Source organism: Chiloscyllium plagiosum, unplaced genomic scaffold, assembly GCF_037043375.1.
Source record: "Chiloscyllium plagiosum isolate Xiang-an unplaced genomic scaffold, Cpla_swu_hap1 HiC_scaffold_26, whole genome shotgun sequence".
In the NCBI taxonomy this organism is placed as follows: Eukaryota; Metazoa; Chordata; class Chondrichthyes; order Orectolobiformes; family Hemiscylliidae; genus Chiloscyllium; species Chiloscyllium plagiosum.
In genome coordinates this window covers 15,713,411-15,734,910 of record NW_028270164.1, presented here as the reverse complement: position 1 = coordinate 15,734,910, position 21,500 = coordinate 15,713,411, and the positions used below count along the sequence as shown (strand labels likewise).

General features: G+C 40.9%; 1 protein-coding gene and 1 long non-coding RNA gene across 4 annotated transcripts in view; one reads left to right on the top strand and one right to left on the bottom strand.

Moving 5' to 3' along the window:
• Positions 1 to 4,498, top strand: part of LOC122563099 (solute carrier family 26 member 9-like) — a 112,121-nt gene extending 107,623 nt beyond the window's left edge. For all 3 annotated transcript variants that reach the window (XM_043716529.2, XM_043716525.2, XM_043716527.2), the window contains one exon: positions 3,156 to 4,498. In XM_043716529.2, the coding sequence (XP_043572464.2) occupies positions 3,156 to 3,209 (54 nt within the window). In that variant the 3' untranslated portion in view covers positions 3,210 to 4,498. The remainder of the gene's footprint in view (positions 1 to 3,155) is intronic.
• Positions 1 to 21,500, bottom strand: part of LOC148145090 (uncharacterized) — a 66,679-nt gene that overhangs the window by 44,402 nt on the left and 777 nt on the right. The gene's annotated exons all lie outside the window — the stretch shown is intronic.

Below are 21,500 nucleotides of genomic sequence, written 5' to 3'. Positions count from 1 at the left end.
CTCATACACCCAACCCATCTTCCTTTGCCCTTCTCTCTTCATGCCCATGTACCTGGTATACCCACAATCATCCCCTCGCCTCCATTTCACCTCATACACCAACCCATCTTCCTTGGCCCTTCTCTCTTCACGCCCATGTACTGGGATCAGGAGGCATTCTATGAGAAAGTAAATTGATTGGCCTACTAATGATGTTACTACTGAGAAAAAGAAACATACTCTCATTGAAATTAAACAACCTAATACGTAGAAATTGCCTCAACTAATCCCTTGTGAAAATAAAATATAATTCACTTATGTGTAAAATAGCTTACATAACCTATAATTCCGTTCTGCAAACAGTTAGAGGAGCTCTTGCAGCACAGTGGTAGTGTCCCTACCTGGAGGTCTGGATTCACATCTCACCTGTCTGTAATAACATCTCTGACCAGGTGGATTAGAAAAGTAGACTTTTTTGTTTAAACTATTAATAGTTGGAGCATGGAGCATACAGCAAAATGTTCATTTGATAGCCATTGGGAAATGATAATTTGGGAAATACATCGTGCAGCACAAATCCTAGAATGGTTTATGTAAACAGTCACTCTAGAATACCTAGCTCTAGGTTTTCTGTTTTCTTTAAAAGTGAGAAAACAATCAGGCTGTCGGTCTTTTCTCTTTGAAAATTCTTCAATAAATCAAGTACCCTTCTCTGTATCTATTCCAAGCATGGAGTATCCTTTTAGATGCAGTATGTAAGTTTGACTGTCTGGTCGAGTAGCTGGCATCAGCACATACACAATCAGCAGAATATATTTATTGTATATGAAAATGTGTGATGGACATTTTTGGGATGGGTCTTGGCTAAGCACAAGTCATGATTGTCAAGAGGAATGAGAATGGAACATTAGAGAGAAAATGGAAGGTGAGAATCTAATTTGGAGAATTCTTGTTTTAAGATCAATTTTTATGTGCAAGATCTTATCATAACAAATTCCATCAAGGTCAACAATAGAAATTAATATAAAACATTGACATAAAGCCTATCCTAATTCTGCCCAACGTATTAACAGCTTAAAATGTTTAATGTAGAGCCGTTTCCAAATGAGTTGAGATCTTTGTAGTTTAATTGCTTGACTGCACATTGGTTGTGCAATGATTACGAATGCTGCAGTAACCTACTACATGATCTTCATTAGTTAAATACTTAAACCCACTAATGGCGACTATGAAGTTATTTAGGGATTTCTCTCTGATTTGCTGCTCGCCTCTAATTTTTCTTCAACATACCACTATTCTTACTGAATATTCTGAAACTGTGGGACCATCTAGTGGCAGTAGTAAGCACATTGTTAAATGTTCCTACGTAGCCCTTTTTAAGTTAAAACCTAAAGACCGTAAGAAATAGGAACTGGAATAGACCATTCAGGCCCTTGAGCCTGCTCCACTATTGACCAGGATCATGGCTGATTTCACACTTCTCACATCCACGTTTCTGCCTTAACCCAATAACCCTTGATTCTCCAACTGATCAACAGTCCATCTGCCTCAGCCTTAAATATACACAAGGACTCTGCCCCACAGCTCTCTGTGGCAAGGAGTTCAAAAGACTTACAACCCTCTGAGAAAAGAAATTCCTCCTCATCTCAGTCTTAAACTGTTGTCTCTTTATTCTGAGACTATGCCCTCTGGCCCTAAACTCTCGCATGAGGGGCAACATCCTCTCAGCACATAACCTCTCAACAGAATGTAGAACCCAAAATATTTCACATCCAACAAATGAAATACCTTAGAATGTGAACATATTTGGTACACATGAAAGTGCATAAACCTTGCTTAATAACTCAACTGAAAGATAACATCCCACAGAACCTTGATGTGTCAATCATTGTGGATTTGAAACTTTAAGCTATTGGATCAGAGGAAAGATAAGATGATGTTTGAAAATGGAGCCAGGCTTATCATTAATATGTGAAAGTTATTTTTTTTCCCTTGTGGTGCTTGCTTTTTTTTCCCTCTGAAGACGAAGGAAGTACTTTCTCCTTCATAAGGTGGTATCAACATGAGTGATTTTCACATCAGGTTTGGAATAGTTAAGTCAAACCATTATATATCACACTGCGTGTGCTAACTCTTTAAGAGAGTCATTCAGTCATTCCCATTGTGCTGTCTTTTTCCAAGACATTCCTGAGTTTTTAAAAATGTGTAGCTCAGTTATTTAAAAGCAATATGGAAGCAATGTCATTCCACCTCTGCTTCTGATGACTTACCACCCTCTGTAAAAGAAAATTCTCTTCCCTTCTTATTATTTTGGTAGTAATCATAAATTTCTAGCTAACGGTTGTTGTTTCACTGACTAATGGAAGTATTTTTATCCTATTAGAGCTACCTGTCAGATCTCCTTCTAGATGTCTCTGATGACAGGTCTCATTTTTCTGCTCTTTTGTCATAACTAAAGCTGTCCCATTCCTGAAATTAATCTGGTAAATCTCTGTCTCCAGTAATTTCTTCCAAGTGGATACAGCATTCCAATTGACTCAATGATTTGCACAGATTTATTATAGCTCTTTATTTCATAGAATCCACACAGTGTAGAAGCAGATCGTTTTGTCCATCGACTCCACATCAACCCTCCAAAGAGCATCCCATCCAGTCCCACACCCTGCACTATCCCTGTAACCCTGCATTTTCCATGTCTAATCCACCTAACCTGCACATCTTTGGACTGTGGGAGGAAACCAGAGCACCCAGAGGAAATCCACACAGTCACAGGGAGAATGTGCAAACTCCACAGAGATAGTCGCCCAGATCCCTTGCACTGTGAGGCAGTAGTGCTAACCACTGAACCACTGTGATGGCCTTTTATGAACTCTATTATTTATGAAATTCATGATTCTGTGTGTACTAAAAATATTTACACAGCCAGTAAAACAGTATTGTTATTAGATAGTGGAGCATTTAAGCAGATAACTGGTAGATATTATTATCACTCCTGAAACAATTATACATTAATAAACTATAAGTTTGGAAAACAGATTACCAATTTGACTCTTATCTTCTCCTTTACAAAGAAGGGAGTGTAGCACAACTTATTTTGTGCTGTAGCTATAAAAAAGGACTATATTATAAACGCATACAGTACTTGAAATCTTCACTTCCCTTTGTTCTCCCTACAGGTCATGTTTGGAACAATGTTTGGTCATAGTGTTGGGGACCATACCATTCTGTGAAAAAATTCTGAAGTACTGAAGATCAAATGCAAGTGATTTGCACTCAAAGCCTCAAGAGCTTTCAGAACAAATAACTTGGCAAATGTGTATTGTAGAGTGCTTTGCACTGGCGTCTGATACACTAAGTAATGTTGAAAAAGGCATAACCATGCAGGCACCAGTTATTATTAAACTGTGCATCTTTTTCTCGGTTGTAGTATGCTATTGCTTATCTAAAACAATGATACTCGCGTGGAATATCTTGATTTGGCACATGTAAAAGTATGTACTGTTGTACTTTGTTAACCATGTTTTAGCTCCAGTTCAGACAGTGTCTCTCCACTTGGTGAGGAAATGCTGAAAGTAGGGGCTCTCACTTTTAATGCTTTTTTTTCGGACATGTTCAGAAAGATGGGAAAAACCCCAGCCTGAGGTCATTGCAACATGAACTCTTACCTGAAGTGTGCAAGGTGTCAGATAAAGCGCTGTGCTGCTTATGGATCAAATGAGATGTAGTGCCATTGCAAGAGATAGAAAACAGCAGAATCTTAAACGCACTTCCTTATTGCAGTAGCAGTCAGTGGGTAACGATAAGGACCCAGTAACCTTGGCTGATATTTTTTCCTCCTTAACCCCAGCACTGAAACCAGAAGCAGTGCCCCATCTATAACCAGATGACTTAGGACAACTGGGAATTAAATCTAGAGCCTTCCTGGTTTGTAAGGATCAGCAACATGAATAGGACCAAAGATTGCATTCATTTTATGTGTCTCTTTGAAGACCATTTAAGGATGATTGCAGTGAAGCAGCTTAAATACTTTTTCTTCCACATTAACCTCAACACACAGAAGTAACACAGGGCAATTTATATTTCATGAAGTCATTTAAGTTTTTGGGTTCAATGAAGCACTTTGCATTTTGGAGAATGGAATATAGTTGAACTAAGATTCATTCTATGTCCTTGAACATTATGTGATGGTGACCTTCATTAAGCCCCAGTGTCACTTTCTAATGGTAAAGCGAATTGCTGCCTCTTATTCAGAAAAGCAAAACCCACTCCTGTGCCATTCCCCCACCTTTATTGACAGAAGTGCATTCAATGCATGGCTGTGACATCTCAATGTAAGTTATCGTGACAATACAGGAATAGGGTAGGGTTTTTCATCTGCATAATTATGAAGTATATCATTCTCAAAGTAATAAATTAATGTTTTGTTGCACTCCACTGTGAAATACAAGCAATTGTTATTTAAATGATGAACACTAGTGTATGCTAATGATATATGAATAAATGTAATATATTACCAGTATTCAATTTGTTGTTCTTTTCACAGAAGTGCCCTGAAATAATACTTGGAGGTGGGCGGCACGGTGGCACAGTGCCCCACAGCGCCAGAGACCCGGGTTCAATTCCTGCCTCAGGCGACTGTCTGTGTGGAGTTTGCACATTCTCCCTGTGTCTGCGTGGGTTTCCTCCAGGTGCTCTGGTTTCCTCCCACAATCCAAAAATGTGCAGGTTAGGTGAATTGGCCATGCTAAATTGCCTGTAGTGTTAGGTGAAGGGGTAAATGTAGGGGAATGGGTCTGGGTGGGTTGCGCTTCGGTGGGTCGGTGTGGACTTGTTGGGCCGAAGGGCCTGTTTCCACACTGTAAGTAATCTAATCTAATCTAATCTAATCTTGGAGGTACCTATCTTTCTGTCCCCAATTTTGGCATGAGTGGTTTGAGTCCTTAAGTATTTGCTTAGATATGAAATTGTTGAATACAAGTTGTATATATCCAGCATAGTTTTGGCAGCTAATCTATCTATGCAGTATTTTCAAAAATATGGAAATAGACCGGGGCTGTTTTCCCTGGAGCGTTAGAGGCTGATGGGTGACCTTATAGAGGCTTATAAAATCATGAGGGGCATGCATAGGGTAAGTAGGCCTGGGGTGTGGGAGTCCAGAGCTAGAGGGCATAGGTTTAGAGTGAGAGGGGGAAAAACCTAAAAGGGACCTTAGGGGCAACTTTTTCATGCAGAAAGTGATGCATGTATTGAATGAGCTGCCAGAGGAAGTGGTGGAGGCTGGTACAATTACAATATTTCAAAAGCATCTGAATGGGTATATGACTAGAAAGGGTTTAGAGGGCTAAGTGCTGGCAAATGGGACTAAAGTGGCTTAGGATATCTGGTCGGCATGGATAAATTGGACCAAAGGGTCTGTTTCCATGCTACACATCTCCATGACTATCACTCTAACAACTGAATTTCTAAGAGAAAGTATACAATGGTAGTCTGGGCTACCTCTTTGTTAAAGCATCTAAAACTCATCCATGCAGTATCTGTGAAGAGAAATCAGAGTTAACATTTCAATTCAAGTGACCCTTCCTCAGAGGAAGGTGTTAACTCTGATTTCTCTCCACAGATCCTGCCAGCCCTGCTGAGCTTTTCCAGCAATTTCTGGTTTTGTTTCTGATTTTGTTTCTGATTTACAGCATGTGTAGTTCTAAGTTTTAAAAAATCAGTCTATGGTTTTCTTCCCTCCTTCTTTCTTTGTTACCCCTCTCTCTCTCTCACACACACACACAACTTGGTCAATTATTATCTGATCATAGAATCCCCACAGTGTGGAAACAGGCTATTTGGGCCAACAAGTTCACTCTGACTCTCCAAAGAGCATCCCACCCAAACCCACTCCCCTATCCTATTACTCTACATTTACCCCTGACTAATGCAGCGAAACTACACATCCTCTCATTTATCTCTCCACCCTTCAGGCACTCTGCCTGTATTCCTGATGAAGGGCTTTTGCCCCAAACATCGATTTTACTGCTCCTCGGATACTGCCTGAACTGCTATGCTTTTCCAGCACCACTAATCAAGAATTATGGACAGTTTAGCATGGCCAATTCACCTAACCTGCACATCTCTGGATTGTGGGAGGAAACCAGAGCACCTAGAAGAAACTCATGCAGACACAGGGAGAATTGCAAACTCCACATAGTCACCTGATTCAAAGAGTTATCAAGTGTTCCTTTAATGATGCAATGCCTCATGGCAAATTATTATTCAACAATGCCTGATAAAAATAAACTTCTCATCACCCTTCCCTTCATTCTTTTATTGGCTTTTTTAAAATTAATAATCATTTTTCAGGAACTATCCAACAAGAAGTAGTAGTCTTTACCAATTCGCATCATTAGACTACTTTCTCATTTAAAAGGAATGCTGGAAGTAGTCACAGTATCTGAATTTTTACTTCCATGTGATAGCCTCTCACTATTTACATTATCTTAATAATCCTTACAATACTCATACAGAAAGGTTATCCCACGATTTAACATGATCATAGCTAATCCTTTGTCTCAATACCATACTTCAGCTCTCTCCCCCAAAACCCCTTGATACCTTTAGCTTCTTGAAACCTATTTACTTATTTCTTAAATACATTCAGTGATTTTGATGCCCAACCTTTTGTGCCAGAGAACTCCACAAGTGCAGCACCATCAGAGTGAAGACATTTCTCTTTATCACAGTCCGAAAACGCCTACCCTGTATTCTGGGACAGTGACTCTTCATTCTGGATGCCCAGATCAAGGGAAGCATTATCTCTGCATCCAGTCTGTCCAGTCAGAACTTTATGCATTTCAGTGAGGTCCCCTCTCAATGTTCTGAACTCAGTGAGTATATGTGATTAATGATGTAACCATGCAAAAACAATTACTAGCTGAAGCCCAACTGAACTTCAAACAGGCACTGCAACTGGCTTTATCATTGGAAAATTCAGCAAGTATGGCATATGAATGTCAGGGTATTCTGATGGAAATAGTCACCCTCGCCAGTTTGACTGAGCTTGGGGAACACCACTTGAGTGCAGACAATTGCATAGCCTCACTCGGGACATATTCTGATCAGAGGGACTCTAGGTGGGCCCCTTACAAAACACAGGGACAATGATAGGAAAATCATGCGGATTTTTTTTCAATACTTGGAGTCCAGAGGTGTTGGTCACAGATAAAGCAGGTCATTGTTTACCAGCAGGGAATTTAGGTATTTTCTAAAGTTGAATGGGATTCATCATGTAACGATAGGTCCATGTCACCCATCAGCCAGTGGCCTGACAGAAAGAGTAGTCCACAGTTTGAAAGCTTACTTAAAGAAACAGCTGAAAGCCTTGCTAGATATGAAGCTGTGACAGAGGGTTCTTATTTGAATGTAGGACAACCCCACAAGCAACTACAGGAATAGCACCAGCAGAGTTGCTCATGGGAAGAAGACGCCACACCAGATTAAGTCTGATCTTCTTGGACGTTTGGGAGAGGGTGGTGAAATGTATCAGGAACACCAATGCCAGACAAAAAGATGCTGCCAAGAAAGAGAGACAGTTTGGTACAGTGGACAAAGCTTGGTGTAACAATCATCGAAATGGACCCCTCATGGATAAAGAGGTGTGGTCGATGAGAAGTCAGGACCAGTAACATATAAAGTTGATTAGGTCTAAACAAGCAGATTGGCCATCTGACAGCAGTGAATTTGCAACAGTGCAGCGGCAAAACAGAACAGTCAGTAAGGCTGCGAGAACCTGTGGGTTCACCCTGTCCGTCCAGCTTCAACTTGTCCTCAGTATCAGAGATGGATGTAGCTGTCCCGACGCCTTTGCTGCCAGAAGATTACAGTGAAATTTTACCGAGATTATTCTGGCACAAAAGGCGAGCTCTCATGCGTTACATGCTACCCGTATCGGACCCTGAGTCGGAGGAACCTGACCATGGCTAAAACACCTCAGAGGGCTGTCCAAGGGAATGGGCTGGCAAATATCCTCGAACTCAGATAGGGAGGAATGTAGGGATTGCCATGAGGTCAGCCAACTGGACCTCACAGAATATCAATTCCCTGATTAGGATGTTAACCTGGTCCAATCAGGGAGTCCTGGCAGACAGATAAAAAGGGGAGTGTCAGAGATGCTGACACTCAACAGCTGACTGTTAAGAAGCAGTACTAAAGTCAAGGACTGTTCATGGATAAATAAGGAGTGACTTGGTGACGGGATGCTGGCCTCTATGGAGTTATTTCAAAAGTGTGTGCTTGAGACCAAGAGTGGAGTTTGGACCTATAGCCTGGCAAAAAAGAGATAAATGTGACCCATGTTGATATTTCAATTATAGTCTATCAATGCCTTTAGCAGCAGTTTTTGAACTAACCCATCCAAAGGGCAATTGATAGTATCAAGTATCTAATTCACACCCTGCTTAATATTATTCTTCACCAAAGCCAATATTTGATGTACTGACAAAAACAAACTACTGCTGAAATAACTCCACAGAGGTCGGTATCCCGTCACCAAGTCAGCCTTTACTTACACGTGGAGAGTCCTCAAACCAGCTCTCAGAGTGAACAGGTTGTCTGACACACCTGTTCTTATCTGTCAGCCAGGGCTCCTGACTGGACGAGACTAACAGCCCCCCATCAGAGAACTCCTATTCTATGCGGTCCACTTGGCTAACCGCATCAGAATCTTGTTTAATTTCCATTATACAACTGCAAATAATGGAAATCTGCAATAAAAGCAGAAAATCAGCAGATCTGGCAGCAACTGCAGAGAGAGAAAGAGAGTTTACGTTTTGAGTCCAAGTTGAAGAGTCATGTCAGACTCAAGACACAAACTCTGTTTTTTACATTCCACAGAAGCTGCCAGACCTGATGAATTTCTTCAGAACGTTCTGTTTTTATTTGGTCTATTGGTCACGAAACTGAGCCTTCATTTGCTTCCTGAAGGGAGGCATTAACATTACCTGCAATAGTTCAGTACAAAAATCCAAGTTTATTGTTGTTTTTGGAAGCCCCAGTAGAAAATGGGGTTAGTGTGGACAACATTTTGGTCGGCATGGTCCAGTTTGGGCCAAAGAGCCTGTCTCAATGCTGTAGGTCCAACTTGTCCATGCCGACCGGATATCCTAAATAAATCTAGTCTCATATGCCAGCATTTGGCCCATAACCCTTGATGGGGAGTTTTTCAACAGAAAGTTGACTCACCAATTCATTGATAAATTTGGGTGTCAAGATTTCATTGTTGATAGTATGCAAATATCTGTACAATTACTGAACCAATATCCAAAGGAAACTCTGCTCGCTTGTTACTCGGCAACTCATATACATTACACATCAGTTTGGCTGTCTAAACCTGCTGTATGCAGATGGATACTCTACACAAGTAAAAATATTCAAAACCCAGAAAGAATGTGAATTAAATGCCAAACTTCCTTGAATATATTCACAGAGTCTCCGATTCCATGAGGTTTCTGGGAATGAGTCCTAAAAGGCCACTTCCATCTCTAAAACAAGTTTTCTTCTTTTTAGTTTGGAGTTTACAATTAAAGTTGATTAATTTGAGCATGACACATGGCTTAAAACTTAAATGCGTTTTTAAGATGAAAGTAAAGCTAAAATTCAACCATGAGGAATGTTGAACTATAATGACAAATCTAGGGGACAGCATTTTATTTCTTGTGCCCAACATTCTTAATGCTATACTCCTGAAATGGAATTAGAAATTTCCTGTAAACCATTGCCTTTCCTATATTTCCCTCATGCTTTCCATAATTTTTTAACATTTACAAGCATCAAAACGTGATTTTTCCAGACATTTTGCTTCTTATGTCTCTCAACCCATGGTTGAGACTGGTAGATCCGATCATCCCCACAATTGCCATGTCATGGTGGGAACCAAATATTGAAAGCAACTTCTCATTTCAGTGATGTCCTACACTGTCTATTACTCCCTCCCACTAATAAACTGAGCCCTGATTGTCTGTCACTCCCAGCTTTGGATTCAGCTGAACTGTCTTGCAAATTATTGACATTTCTGTCACTAGAATCAAATAATGAAACTGCACAGAAAGAGGCCAAGTGCCTGATCTGTTATTGAGCTACACAATCTAGTTAGTCCAAGCATGTTATGTATATTTGTCATTGCATTTGCCAGGTTACATAGCTTATTTATTTGATTTGTTGCACAGGAAAGCAAAAATGAGTCCAGTTCAGTTACAGAACTTTGATATCTCTACATGAGTTTCAACACATATGGTCCTTGCAAAGAACCCTAGATCATTCTAGAATCTTCTCTCTGTCGTTTGGAGTCAGCTACTTGACTCTACTCATGGGTTTAAGGAACCTCAGCACAAAAGCTTAGGTCGGTGAACAAATTGGCAAAATCAAACATGGATCAGTCACCATCAACAATACAATCAACATTATTCAAGTGTCCATTTTAGGATGGGTTTCCTCCAATGGCAACATATTTTTCAAAAAAACATAGACGATCCTCAACTAAGAGCCCAAGGCTGTCCTGAAAGACCAGGTCTTAAACGAGAGAAGGTTAAGCATTTAAGATTTGAAACTAGTACAGGCAGTCCCCAAGTTGTGAACAAGTTGAAACATTTTTACAGTGGATCTTTAAAGTGATTATTCATACACCCCTGAATGAGATCATGTTTGTAAATATGAGCGTCCGTAAGTCAGGGACCCCGCTACACCAAAGAATCACCAGCCCCTATATACTAGTAGCTAAAGATAGATAGGATACATCCCTCAAGCTTGGTGACTTTAGCCAGTGATGCAGCATAGTGCAAAAGCTGTGTTTCATGTGAGATGAGCATATGTGGGGCAGCACAGTGGCTCAGTACTGCTGCCTCATAGTGCCAGGGACCTGGGTTTGATTCCACCCTCGGGTGACTGTCCGTGTGGAGTTTCCACAGTATCCCTGTGTCTGTGTGGGTTTCCTCCGGGTGCTCCGGTTTCCTCTCACAGTCCAAAAATGTCAGATGGATTGGCCACGTTAAATTGCCCATAATGTTCAGGGTTGTGCAAGCTAGGTAGGTTAGCCATGAGAAATGTAGGGTCATGAGGTGGGTCTGGGTGGGATGCTCTTTGGAGGTGTGGTGTGGACTCATTGGGCTGAATGGCCTGCTTCCACACTGTAGGGATTCTATGCAGTATTTATTTTTTAAAAATCAGGATATTTTCCACCATGACATGAGAGATTCTGCTATTTTGTATTTTGTGACTAATGCAGTATAAGATGAGGTAGTAGAACAGAAAGCCTGCCCACCTCTCTTATCTTTGCTCTCAGACAGACTGGAGTGTCCTACCTTGTGATTAATTAGGCACAAACTCCCATAATATAAAGTACTGAGGTAGTGGAGCATGAAACAATGCAGGACACTTAAAGACAAAAAAAAACAGGAAGAAATATGAAGTAAATAAATAAATCTTGATTAGTCCTGTCAACTTGAGTTTCAAAAGCCTATAGATTACAGGAGAAAAATAACTCTGAGGGCAGAAATGAATCTCCCAGTAGACTGTTAATTATTAATAACAAGCCAAGGCATAGCTCTGGCTGATCACACTTCCACCTCGATTGCCCTACAAACAGGGTAAGTGCACAGATAATGGGAAAATTCATTTATGTCTGACTTTTTTCTCCGTTACCTTCCATCAAAAAGCAATAGATTTGCTGCAACTGTGCCATGAAAGATGTGAATATCTGAAACAGGAAAGACATGTTTTCTGGCAGGTTTTAGGAAAATGATACAAAATTAACTATATTAATTGTTAAAAATAAACTTTATAAAATAGCAAAGTCCAATTTCCTGCCTCTGTTTACTCACACTGTTAAAAACTCCATCACTTGAAGATATGATGTCCGGAAGCGATTACCTATGAAATGATACTGCATAGAGTCATTAGGAATAGAATGGTCACAGGATAGCATTATGAGAAGGCATATGTGAATGGCACGGTAATTATCAAATGCTGGAACATTGGCTTCACTCCCGAGACTGTGAAAGGGGAAGATGAAATACAGAGAGCTACATTACAAAGATCAGTCTCAAGTAGAATATGATAAAAAACATTCATCGGAATATCCGAGAGTTAAACAATAGTCAGTCTTGGTGAGGCAGAGACTTAGAGACAACACACTAAGAACAGAGACAGTGCAGTATAAGGGAGTCCTCTCTCCACAGTGTAAGACCAAACCCCAAGTCTCAAACCACATGGCAGCCTACCCCAAGAGGACAGACCAACTAGGACCTGGTCAGCAAAAACAGATGGAGTAGAGTTTGTACATTTTGTACCTAAAGTTCACAACTGTGTGAGATTGCTACCTTTGAAGTTCACCATGAAGTATGTTCATTATTCAACATTCAGAAAAACCTTAATCCCAACATTAGGAAAACAATACAAGCTTTATTGTTGTTAAAGAAGGTAATGTGAAATCTGTGGTCAGTTAGAGTTTTTGTGCCAAAAATCCCACAATGGTGAGAACCTGGCTTCAGCTGCATTCAGGCCTGGAGAGTCAAGCAGGAGCTAAGTGTTCAATGATGAAAAAAGGGAACATAAGTTGAAATCTTAAGAGGGTTGGAGTCCACATTAAAAAAAAGCATGCAAATTTGGCAAAACTGTTATTGTTTCTATTCTCCTGGACAAGAATCTACAATTTCCACAAGTAATACAGTTGGTGGCCTATATGTTAGCTGTGCAGTCGCTACCCAAAATACTTATTGAAGAATCTGGCTCATTTCCAGTTGTGCAGACTTGAACATGTTATTTTGGATGAACCTGTGGGTGGACACAAAGACCACATTGTCCAACAAAAACGATGGTCTTTGAGGATGGGAGAGCAGCAAGAGTGAAAGTAAAACTAATGATAGCCCAGTGATGTACTTACCCAAGGAAAGGGCAATAAGCAATGTGCAAGCTAGCACAATGCAAAAACAAGTGATTGGACGTGCACATAGGAACATGGAGAACTGTGAATTGCCTGTAAATTAAAACCAGGAGGGTTTGCAGAGTGAAGAGTGAGCAGATCACAAAGTAAAACTCTCACGACAGTTTAGAAGACAAATATAACTTCAGGCATGCACGTATGAAGTGGTAATTGCAGGAGCAAAAACAAGAACAAAGCAAATACTAAAAATAGTATTGCATTCGGCAACTAAAAAGAGCCAGATTCTAGAAAGGCAATGAAAATGTCCTTCACAGAAGTTGATCCAGATGGCAAATATGTGCTAGGAGTAACTGGGAAAATAGGAATTTGCGCAACTTTTTCCAGCGGTTTAGGACAAACAGATGGATCTGTAGGAAATGAATCTGAACATTGCCGTACTAAACACAAGAAAGCATTAACAACGAAAACCGAGTTACTTTTCTCCACTGAACTTGATTTATGTAGACCAACAGACTTCACATCTCATGTGAGATCTTGTATGAATGATTTCATGAAACATCAGCATAAAAAGTAGTTTTGGCTCAGTTGGAAGCCTCCTATAAATTGGACTGTTACAATGGTTCTTCCAAAGACTAGATGGGTCTGTAGGAACTCATGCACTAAAGAAGGTCACTGCAACTGTTCAACAGAGCAAAATAAGGGAGCATACAACGTACTCTTACCCTGACTGTAACCTATTGTATACATAATAGGAGGTGCATAGCTTGATACTACTGAAGAGTTCCCCAGTCCTATTGAGAAAATAGAGAAATATGCTTCAAATTACCAGTTGCCATTTGCAGAATGATTCTGGTAACACCATGAGTTTTACTTGGGATCCAAGAAAACTAAATTAAGGGAACATCACTGCACAACATTGTCACAAGCTCCAGATATCCATCTTTCAACAGCCTAGAGTGATGAAATGATGGGCTGCCTCAGTGGCGTGGATACCAAGAGGCAATTAGTCATTAGCCTGATGTGTATTGATTTAATGAAATCTCCTCTATACATGAAGCAAATGAAATTTTGGAAAGCATCACATATGTGGCAGAGGTTGATTACCCAATCATAGTAAGTTCACAAGATTCACTCCTAGGATGCAGAGGTTTAGAAATCTAGAAAGATGGAAAATAAGAGGAGTAGGCCATTCAGCACTTTGAGCCTGCTCTGTCCTTCCATATGATCATGACTGATTATCCAACTCAGTACCTTGTTTCCACTTTCTCTCTGTTCCTTTTGATCCCTTTAGACTAAGAACTGTAGCTAACTCCTTCTCAAAAACTTTCAATGGTTTGGCCTCTACTGCTTGCTGTGGCAGAGAATTCCACAGGCTCACCACTCTCTGGACAAAGAAATTTCTCCTCATCTCAGTCCCTGTAACCTTATACGATGTTTCCCTTATGAGAAAAATGGGGCCAAATTCAATGGAGCTTAGAAGAATGGTTGCTGATCTTACTGATTAGGCAGGATAGATGCTGAAAGGATGCTCACCCCTCTAGGAGGTACCTACAAATTAGGAGGCATCATTTCAGAAAAAGGGGTCTTTGTTCTCCTGCTTTGGCTAAGTGAGCATCACAACCAAATATGTGCATTCTGTCAGCATACATGTGGGCAATATGCCAGCTAATCTATACATAACCAACTGAGATGATAATCCCGATAATGAATACTTTTAAATAGAATCAATTTAAAGATGGGTCCTGAAGATTTCATGACAGGATGGTGACTGTTATTTGTTGTAGGCTAGTTCCAATATGGGATTACCTTTGGGAAGAAAGATTATTGATATGTTGTCTTGGAGATAAATACCCTTTGTAGTTTATATGAATGGCTACCTCATGTATTATCGTTAGCAGAGGGCAACAGGGACTCTCAGCCAAAGGGTGGTGAATCTATGGAGCCTATTGCTGCAGAAGGATGTGGAGGTCAGGTCATTGAATGTATTTAAGACGGAGATAGACACATTTTTAGCTAGTAAGTAGATCGAGGGTTATGCGAGAAGACAGGAGAATGAGTTAAAAACATATCAGCCATGATCGAATAGTGATTCTATGATTCTATGATGATGAAATACAAGATGGAGAAGTCAATGAGCACAATTTAACAAGGTCATGACTGATTTAATTGCAGCAGTAACTCAACTTTTCTGCTGCAAACCCCAATCCCCCAACCAGAACTCTGAAATCCCTTGGAAGTCAAAATCTGCCTAATGCAGCCCCAACAATTTCCTTATCTCAATCTTAAATGGGAGACCCTTTATTCTTAAAGCATGTGCCCTAGTTCTAGTCTCCCCCATGAGAGCAAATATTCTCATAGCATCTAACCTGTCAAGTCCCCTTAATACCATTCGTCATTCAATCAGATCACCTCTCATTCTTTCAGACTCCACAACGAATGCAGTCCAACCTGCTCAATCTTTGCTTATAAGACTTAATTCTCGGAATCAATGAAGTGAGCCTTCACAAAGCAGCTTCCAGTGCAAGTATTTCCCTCCTTGACTAAGGATGAAGATTTAAGTTGGAGATGAGGAAGATTTTCTATTCTCAGAGACTTGGTAGTCTTTGGAATTCTTTGCACCAGAGAGCAATGGAGACTGATTGTTCAATTGGACAGGTTTCTGATTTGCAAGGCAGTCAAAAGCTATGGGGGTGAGTGTAGGTGTGAGCAGGAAATGAGATTTAAGGTCCCAGTCAGATCAGCCAAGGTTTTATGGAATGGCATACCGAGCTCAAGGGGCCGAGTGGTCTCATCATGGTTCCATGCTCTTATGTTATACTTGGGGCTAATTCAGTCACTTTATAAAATTAGGTAGCCCTAGAGCAGTGGAGGCTGAGGGGTGAACTTATAGAGGTGTATAAAATCATGAGGGGCATGGAAAGGGCAAATAGACAAGGTCTTTTTCCCAAACTGGAGAGCATCAGTTTAGGGTGAGAGGGAAAAGATTTAAAAGGGACCTAAGGGGCAAGTTTTCTCACAGAGGGTGGTGCATGAATGGACAGAGCTTCCAGAGGAAAGTGTTTGAGGCTGGTACAATTACAACATTCAAAAGGCATCTGGATGGATATATGAATAAGAAGGGTTCAGAGGGTCAAATGCTGGCAAATGGGAATAGATTTATTTAGGATATCTGGTCGGCATGGATGGGTTGGACTGAACGATCTGTTTCCATGCTGTATGACTCTATGACTCTCTGAGTTTATATACACTCCACCGGAGTTGATCTATTTTGCATCTGAACCTTAGTAAACCCTTTCTGGGCAATCTATTTTGCTGGCATATGGATCCAAATCAGCTTAATCAGATGAAACACAATGCCTTGCTATGTCTTCCTGCTTCCTGCCTGCTAACTTGGATTAAGACTAATCCAGTTACCAGGCAGTGTACACACACAGTCTGCTGCCCAGACTGGCTCCATGCCCTTTGCATTTCACATCATAATTTGTTCTGGGATGTCAAACAAATGGCAATGAATGATAAATATAAAGAAAGGAATGACAGTTGACCAAATGAAAACAAAATTCTTAAAGGACGGACTTCTGCTTGTACCAGTGATGGAACAAGGCTTGTTGCAGATTGGTTGTCTGTCATACAAACCACCTGGGTTTTGGAGAGTGTAACAGGCAACAATGCCACCCATTTTGCCATTGGAAGTTAATTTCTCACCTTGGTAAATGAAAGACATCGTGTAACTATGAAGACAGGAGCGCAGCAGGAAGCTTAAAACGCTTAGACAAATTTTGGCTCCATCCTTGCCTCCAGTTATTTGCAGAATAAATGTATTTTGTCACAGCATATGCTGCAGCTTTTATGGAAAAATACTGAGCTAGTCTCCTCCCCACCAAGCCATTCGCCTCAGCACACACCATCCCTTACTCACTCCACCTACCACCCTACCCTCACCTCACCTCCCACTCCACCTCCCCCTCTCTCCACAGACAACACTCACCCTAACCACCTATTCTCTACCTCCAACTTCCTCACTCCACCTCCTACTCTACTCTCCCTCTCTTCCTACCTCCCACTACAACTCTCCCCTCACCCCACTGCCCCCTCTTACTCCAAACATCCCACCTGCACTCTATTCTTCATGTCTTCAATCCACCTCCCACCACACCGTGCCCCCAAACATGTACATCTCCCTCAATTATTAATGGAGACTGTTTTCTTTTTCATTCCCCAGCTCAGACAATGAGGCCATTTCCAATATCTCCTAGGCTCCCAGCTGAGATTGTAAGGGAAGCATTTAACAATCTTTCCCCTACTCATATTGGGAGTAACCATTGAATTATCTTGATGTAAAATCAAACAAAATGCTATTTTTCAATAAGTGGTTAATCTAGAAAATGAGAGGGTGGCACGTTAACTTGCACAACATGAATACTCTAAGCTGACCATACATTAAAAGATGCAGTATAAAATCTTTTACATGTAGGTTTTGTATGCAGCACGTGCTCCGTATGGCACCACAACTGAAGTCTCCATATGTTAAGGAAACAACATAGCTGAAATTAACCATTGCCTATTAATTTATGAGCAAAATATCTGTAAGATTTTCATGCCACACAAACAGTTCCTGAAAACTCCATTCCTCTCAATGTTAGGTTTTATGAATCTGTTCATTTGCTTCCATCATCGCATTCAGATGCACTGTCATTCCTTTTGGTCCCACATTCTGCAATTTCCTGACTTGAACCTCTCTGCCTCTCCATCTCACTCTTCACTTTGAACAACTTCCTTTAAACCTCAAGCTTTTGGTTAACCGCACTCTTTGTTGTGGCAGAGTTCATTCTAATCCGATTACTTGTCTGGGTAAAATCTTTTTTATTCATTCATGGGATGTGAGTGTCACTGGCTGGCTAGCATTTATTGCCCATCCCTCGTTGCCCTTGAGGAGGTGGTGGTGAGCTGGCATCTTGAACCACTGCAGTCCACCTGCTGTAAATTGACCCACAATGCCGTTCAGGAGAGAATTTCAGGATTTTGACCCTGCAACAGCAAGGAATGGCGATATATTTCCAATTCAGGATGATGAGTGGCTTGGAGGCAAACTTACACGGGATGGTGTTCCCATGTATCGGCTGCACTTGTCCTTCTAGATGGAAGTGGTCATGCATTTGGAAGGTGCTGTCTGAGGATCGTTGCTGACTTTCTGCAGTGTATCGTACTATCTTTATACATTGAACACAATACGTTTGTGTAATTTGTTGTTGTTAAGTGAGTGAAATTGATTGATCAAACTATTTTTTGGTTCAAAGCAAAGCATTTCAAAACTATCCTGTTCAGGTACAGAAAGCCAACTGGCAATACTCACAGAAACTAATCAATTGATTATTTCCCAAATACAGCAATTGATTCATTTTGTGATTGGATCTGATCCAGATTACTCGGAAATTTTTCAAAGCACTTTCAACTGCGGTCATTCTGGACAGCCATATGTACCATTTATATGATTGCCAATACACCTACATAAAAACTTGCACCATTTGAGAAATTCACTTAAAAAATTTATACTGGAAGCCCACCATGTTGGGAAGGAGATCTCTTCAACACCTGGATCCTGATTTCTGTTTGACCTACAGCTGAAGACATCACCTGTGTCTTGAAAGTGAACCGTTCTGAGTGTGTCAGTGAGGTGCAAAACCATGCTACCCCTTCGAAATTTGTTAACATCATTTATTTACATGATGATAAACCTGCGCCCAACAACAAAAACAAAGGAGATCAAAAGGTACACATAAACAACACATGGCTATAATTCTAGTGAAGACAATTGAATCCGGAGTGTCTAAAATATAAGTATGAGTGTCTAAATGAAAGTATACATTTAGTTCAGGAAAATATCACAAGCTAGATTAAATCAGTTTAAAGTGAGGTGTTGATTCCAAAAAATGTCTTTCGAGTTAAACATAAATGCGCTAATGCAATTATTGTACACAAATCCCCATACAATTTGCAGAGATTTAGTAGATTTTATTTTAAACAATGTATAAGTATTGAGAATTGAATGGACAAAAACCTGGACTTATCTCCCAAACCCCAAATTTAATTGGAACTACATGTTACGAAATATATGTTTGTGCAACAGACATTTGGAATACGATCATGCAGAGACATTTTTGAAAAGCTCCATAATTAATTGGAATTTGAAAGGCAATTTCCAAAAATAAAATTCACAGAACTGCACTCTACATTCCAAAGGCATAACCAACAAAACATCAGTTAAATTAAGCAAGCAAAGTCACGTCAGTTTAAAATGTAAAGTCAGTTCCACAAAATGTGTTTCAAGTTAAAGCGCTTCAAGTGTTTCTTTTGCAAATGGTCGAACACTGGAAGCAAAGACTGACTCAGAGTAATTACCTCATTGCATAGGAAAGTGAAATTGGCCTGATGTGGCCCCGCTGTGACATAAAGGTCTTGGCTCAAATTAACTGCATCAACAAACAACTTTCTGAAGAAACTGGAATGTGGAGAATGGTGAAATTTCACAAAATAAAATTCAAGTGCCGTGTTGCCAATAAGCAAAGAGTAACCAAAATAAAGCTGCCATTAGATATAGAGACAGGATACAAAGTTAAAAGCCGTACCTATACTGATTCAGAATCCCTACAGCATGGAAGCAGACCCTCCGGCCCAATACGTCCACAGCGACCCTCCAAAGAGTAACCCACCCAGACCCATTCCCCTACATTTACCCCTGATCTACACAACTCTGAACACTATGGCTCAGCATGGCTAATCCATTCTAACCTGCATATCTTTGGCTTGTGGGAGGAAACCCACACAGACACAGAGAAAACTTGCAAACTCCCACAGACAGTCACGCAAGGCTAGAATTGAACTCAGGTCCCTGGCACTGTGAGGCAACAGTGCTAACCACTGAGCCACCATGCAGAAAAGATTCATTTATCTAGTTTATTGCGCCTTTGTGAGTGGATTGGGCTTAGTATCTCTGTTCTGTTGCGCATTTGGTAAATGAAACAAATAATAAAAGAACAGCTAGGACAAAATCTGAGCAGGCAATACTATCAAGCAGCTTGACATTCACTTGTGAACCTGCTGCAGAATTAACAACAGAAGGATGCAGCATAGAAGGGAGCTATTCAATTTAAGAAAAGCTTGCATTTATATAACTCCTTTCATGGCCACAGGACATTGCACAGCCCTTTACAGCCAATGGAGTGCAGTCACTGTACCAACATAGAAAATTCTGACAGCCAATTTAGGCACAGTAAGCTCCCACAAACAGCAATAACCAAATCATCAGTTCTTTTGTTGTCGTGACTGAGGGATAAATATTAGCCAAAACACAAGACCTACCTATGGAATGAGCTGCCAGAGGAAGTGGTGGAGGCTGGTACAATTGCAGCGTTTAAGAGGCTTCTGGGTGGGTATATGACTGGGAAGGGTTTGGAGGGATATTGGCCAAGTGCTAGCAAATGGGACTGGATTAGATTGGGATATCTGGTCAGCATGGATGAGTTAGACTGATGGGTATGTTTCAGTGTTGTACTTCTCTCTGACTCTTTGACTCTATGGGGTCATCCATAGCCACCGCAGAGAGGATACAGATCCTTTGTTTAACATCAAATCTGAAAAACAGCACCTCTGAAAGTATAGTCCATTGATATTGCACTGCAGTGCAGTATAACAGATGGTGGAATTTGAGTTCAATAAAAAAATTTAGGAGTCTAATGATGACCATGGATCCATTGTCGATTGTCGGAAAAGCCGGCTTGGTTCACTAATGTCCTTTAGAGAAGGAAACTGCAGTCCTTACCCAGCCTGGCCTATATGTGACTCCAGACCCACAGCAATTTGGTTGACTCTTACTGCCCTCTCAGCAATTGGAGATGAGCAATAAATGCAGCTGAGCCAGCGATGCCCACACCCCATGAATGAACAAGAAGAATTAAGTCTGCGATCACATGACACCAGGTATTAGTCCAACAGATTTATTTAAAATCACAGCGCTCTGAAAGCTTGTGATTTTAAATAAATCTATTGGACTATAAGCTGGTATCATGTGACTTCTAGCTTTGTCCCCCCCCCCAGTCCAACACCAGCACCTCCACATCATGGCACTGGAGTACCAGCCGTGATTTTTCCTGCCTAAGACCCAGAGTGGGATCTGAAACCATAAGTTTCTGGCTCATAAGTAGAAGTGCCACAATTGAACCACCTTAATTACATAAACTTGCAAAATAGATTCCCTCAAGTTTACCATTGTTTAGATTAGATTAGATTACTTACAGTGTGGAAACAGGCCCTTCGGCCCAACAAGTCCACACCGACCCGCCGAAGCGAAACCCACCCATACCCCTACATTTACCCCTTTAACCTAACACTACGGGCAATTTAGCATGGCCAATTCACCTGACCCGCACATTTTTGGATTGTGGGAGGAAACCGGAGCACCCGGAGGAAACCCACGCAGACACGGGGAGAACGTGCAAACTCCACACAGTCAGTCGCCTGAGTCGGGAATTGAACTCGGGTCTCTGGCGCTGTGAGGCAGCAGTGCTAACCACTGTGCCACCGTGCTGTCTCTTTGAAAGAACAT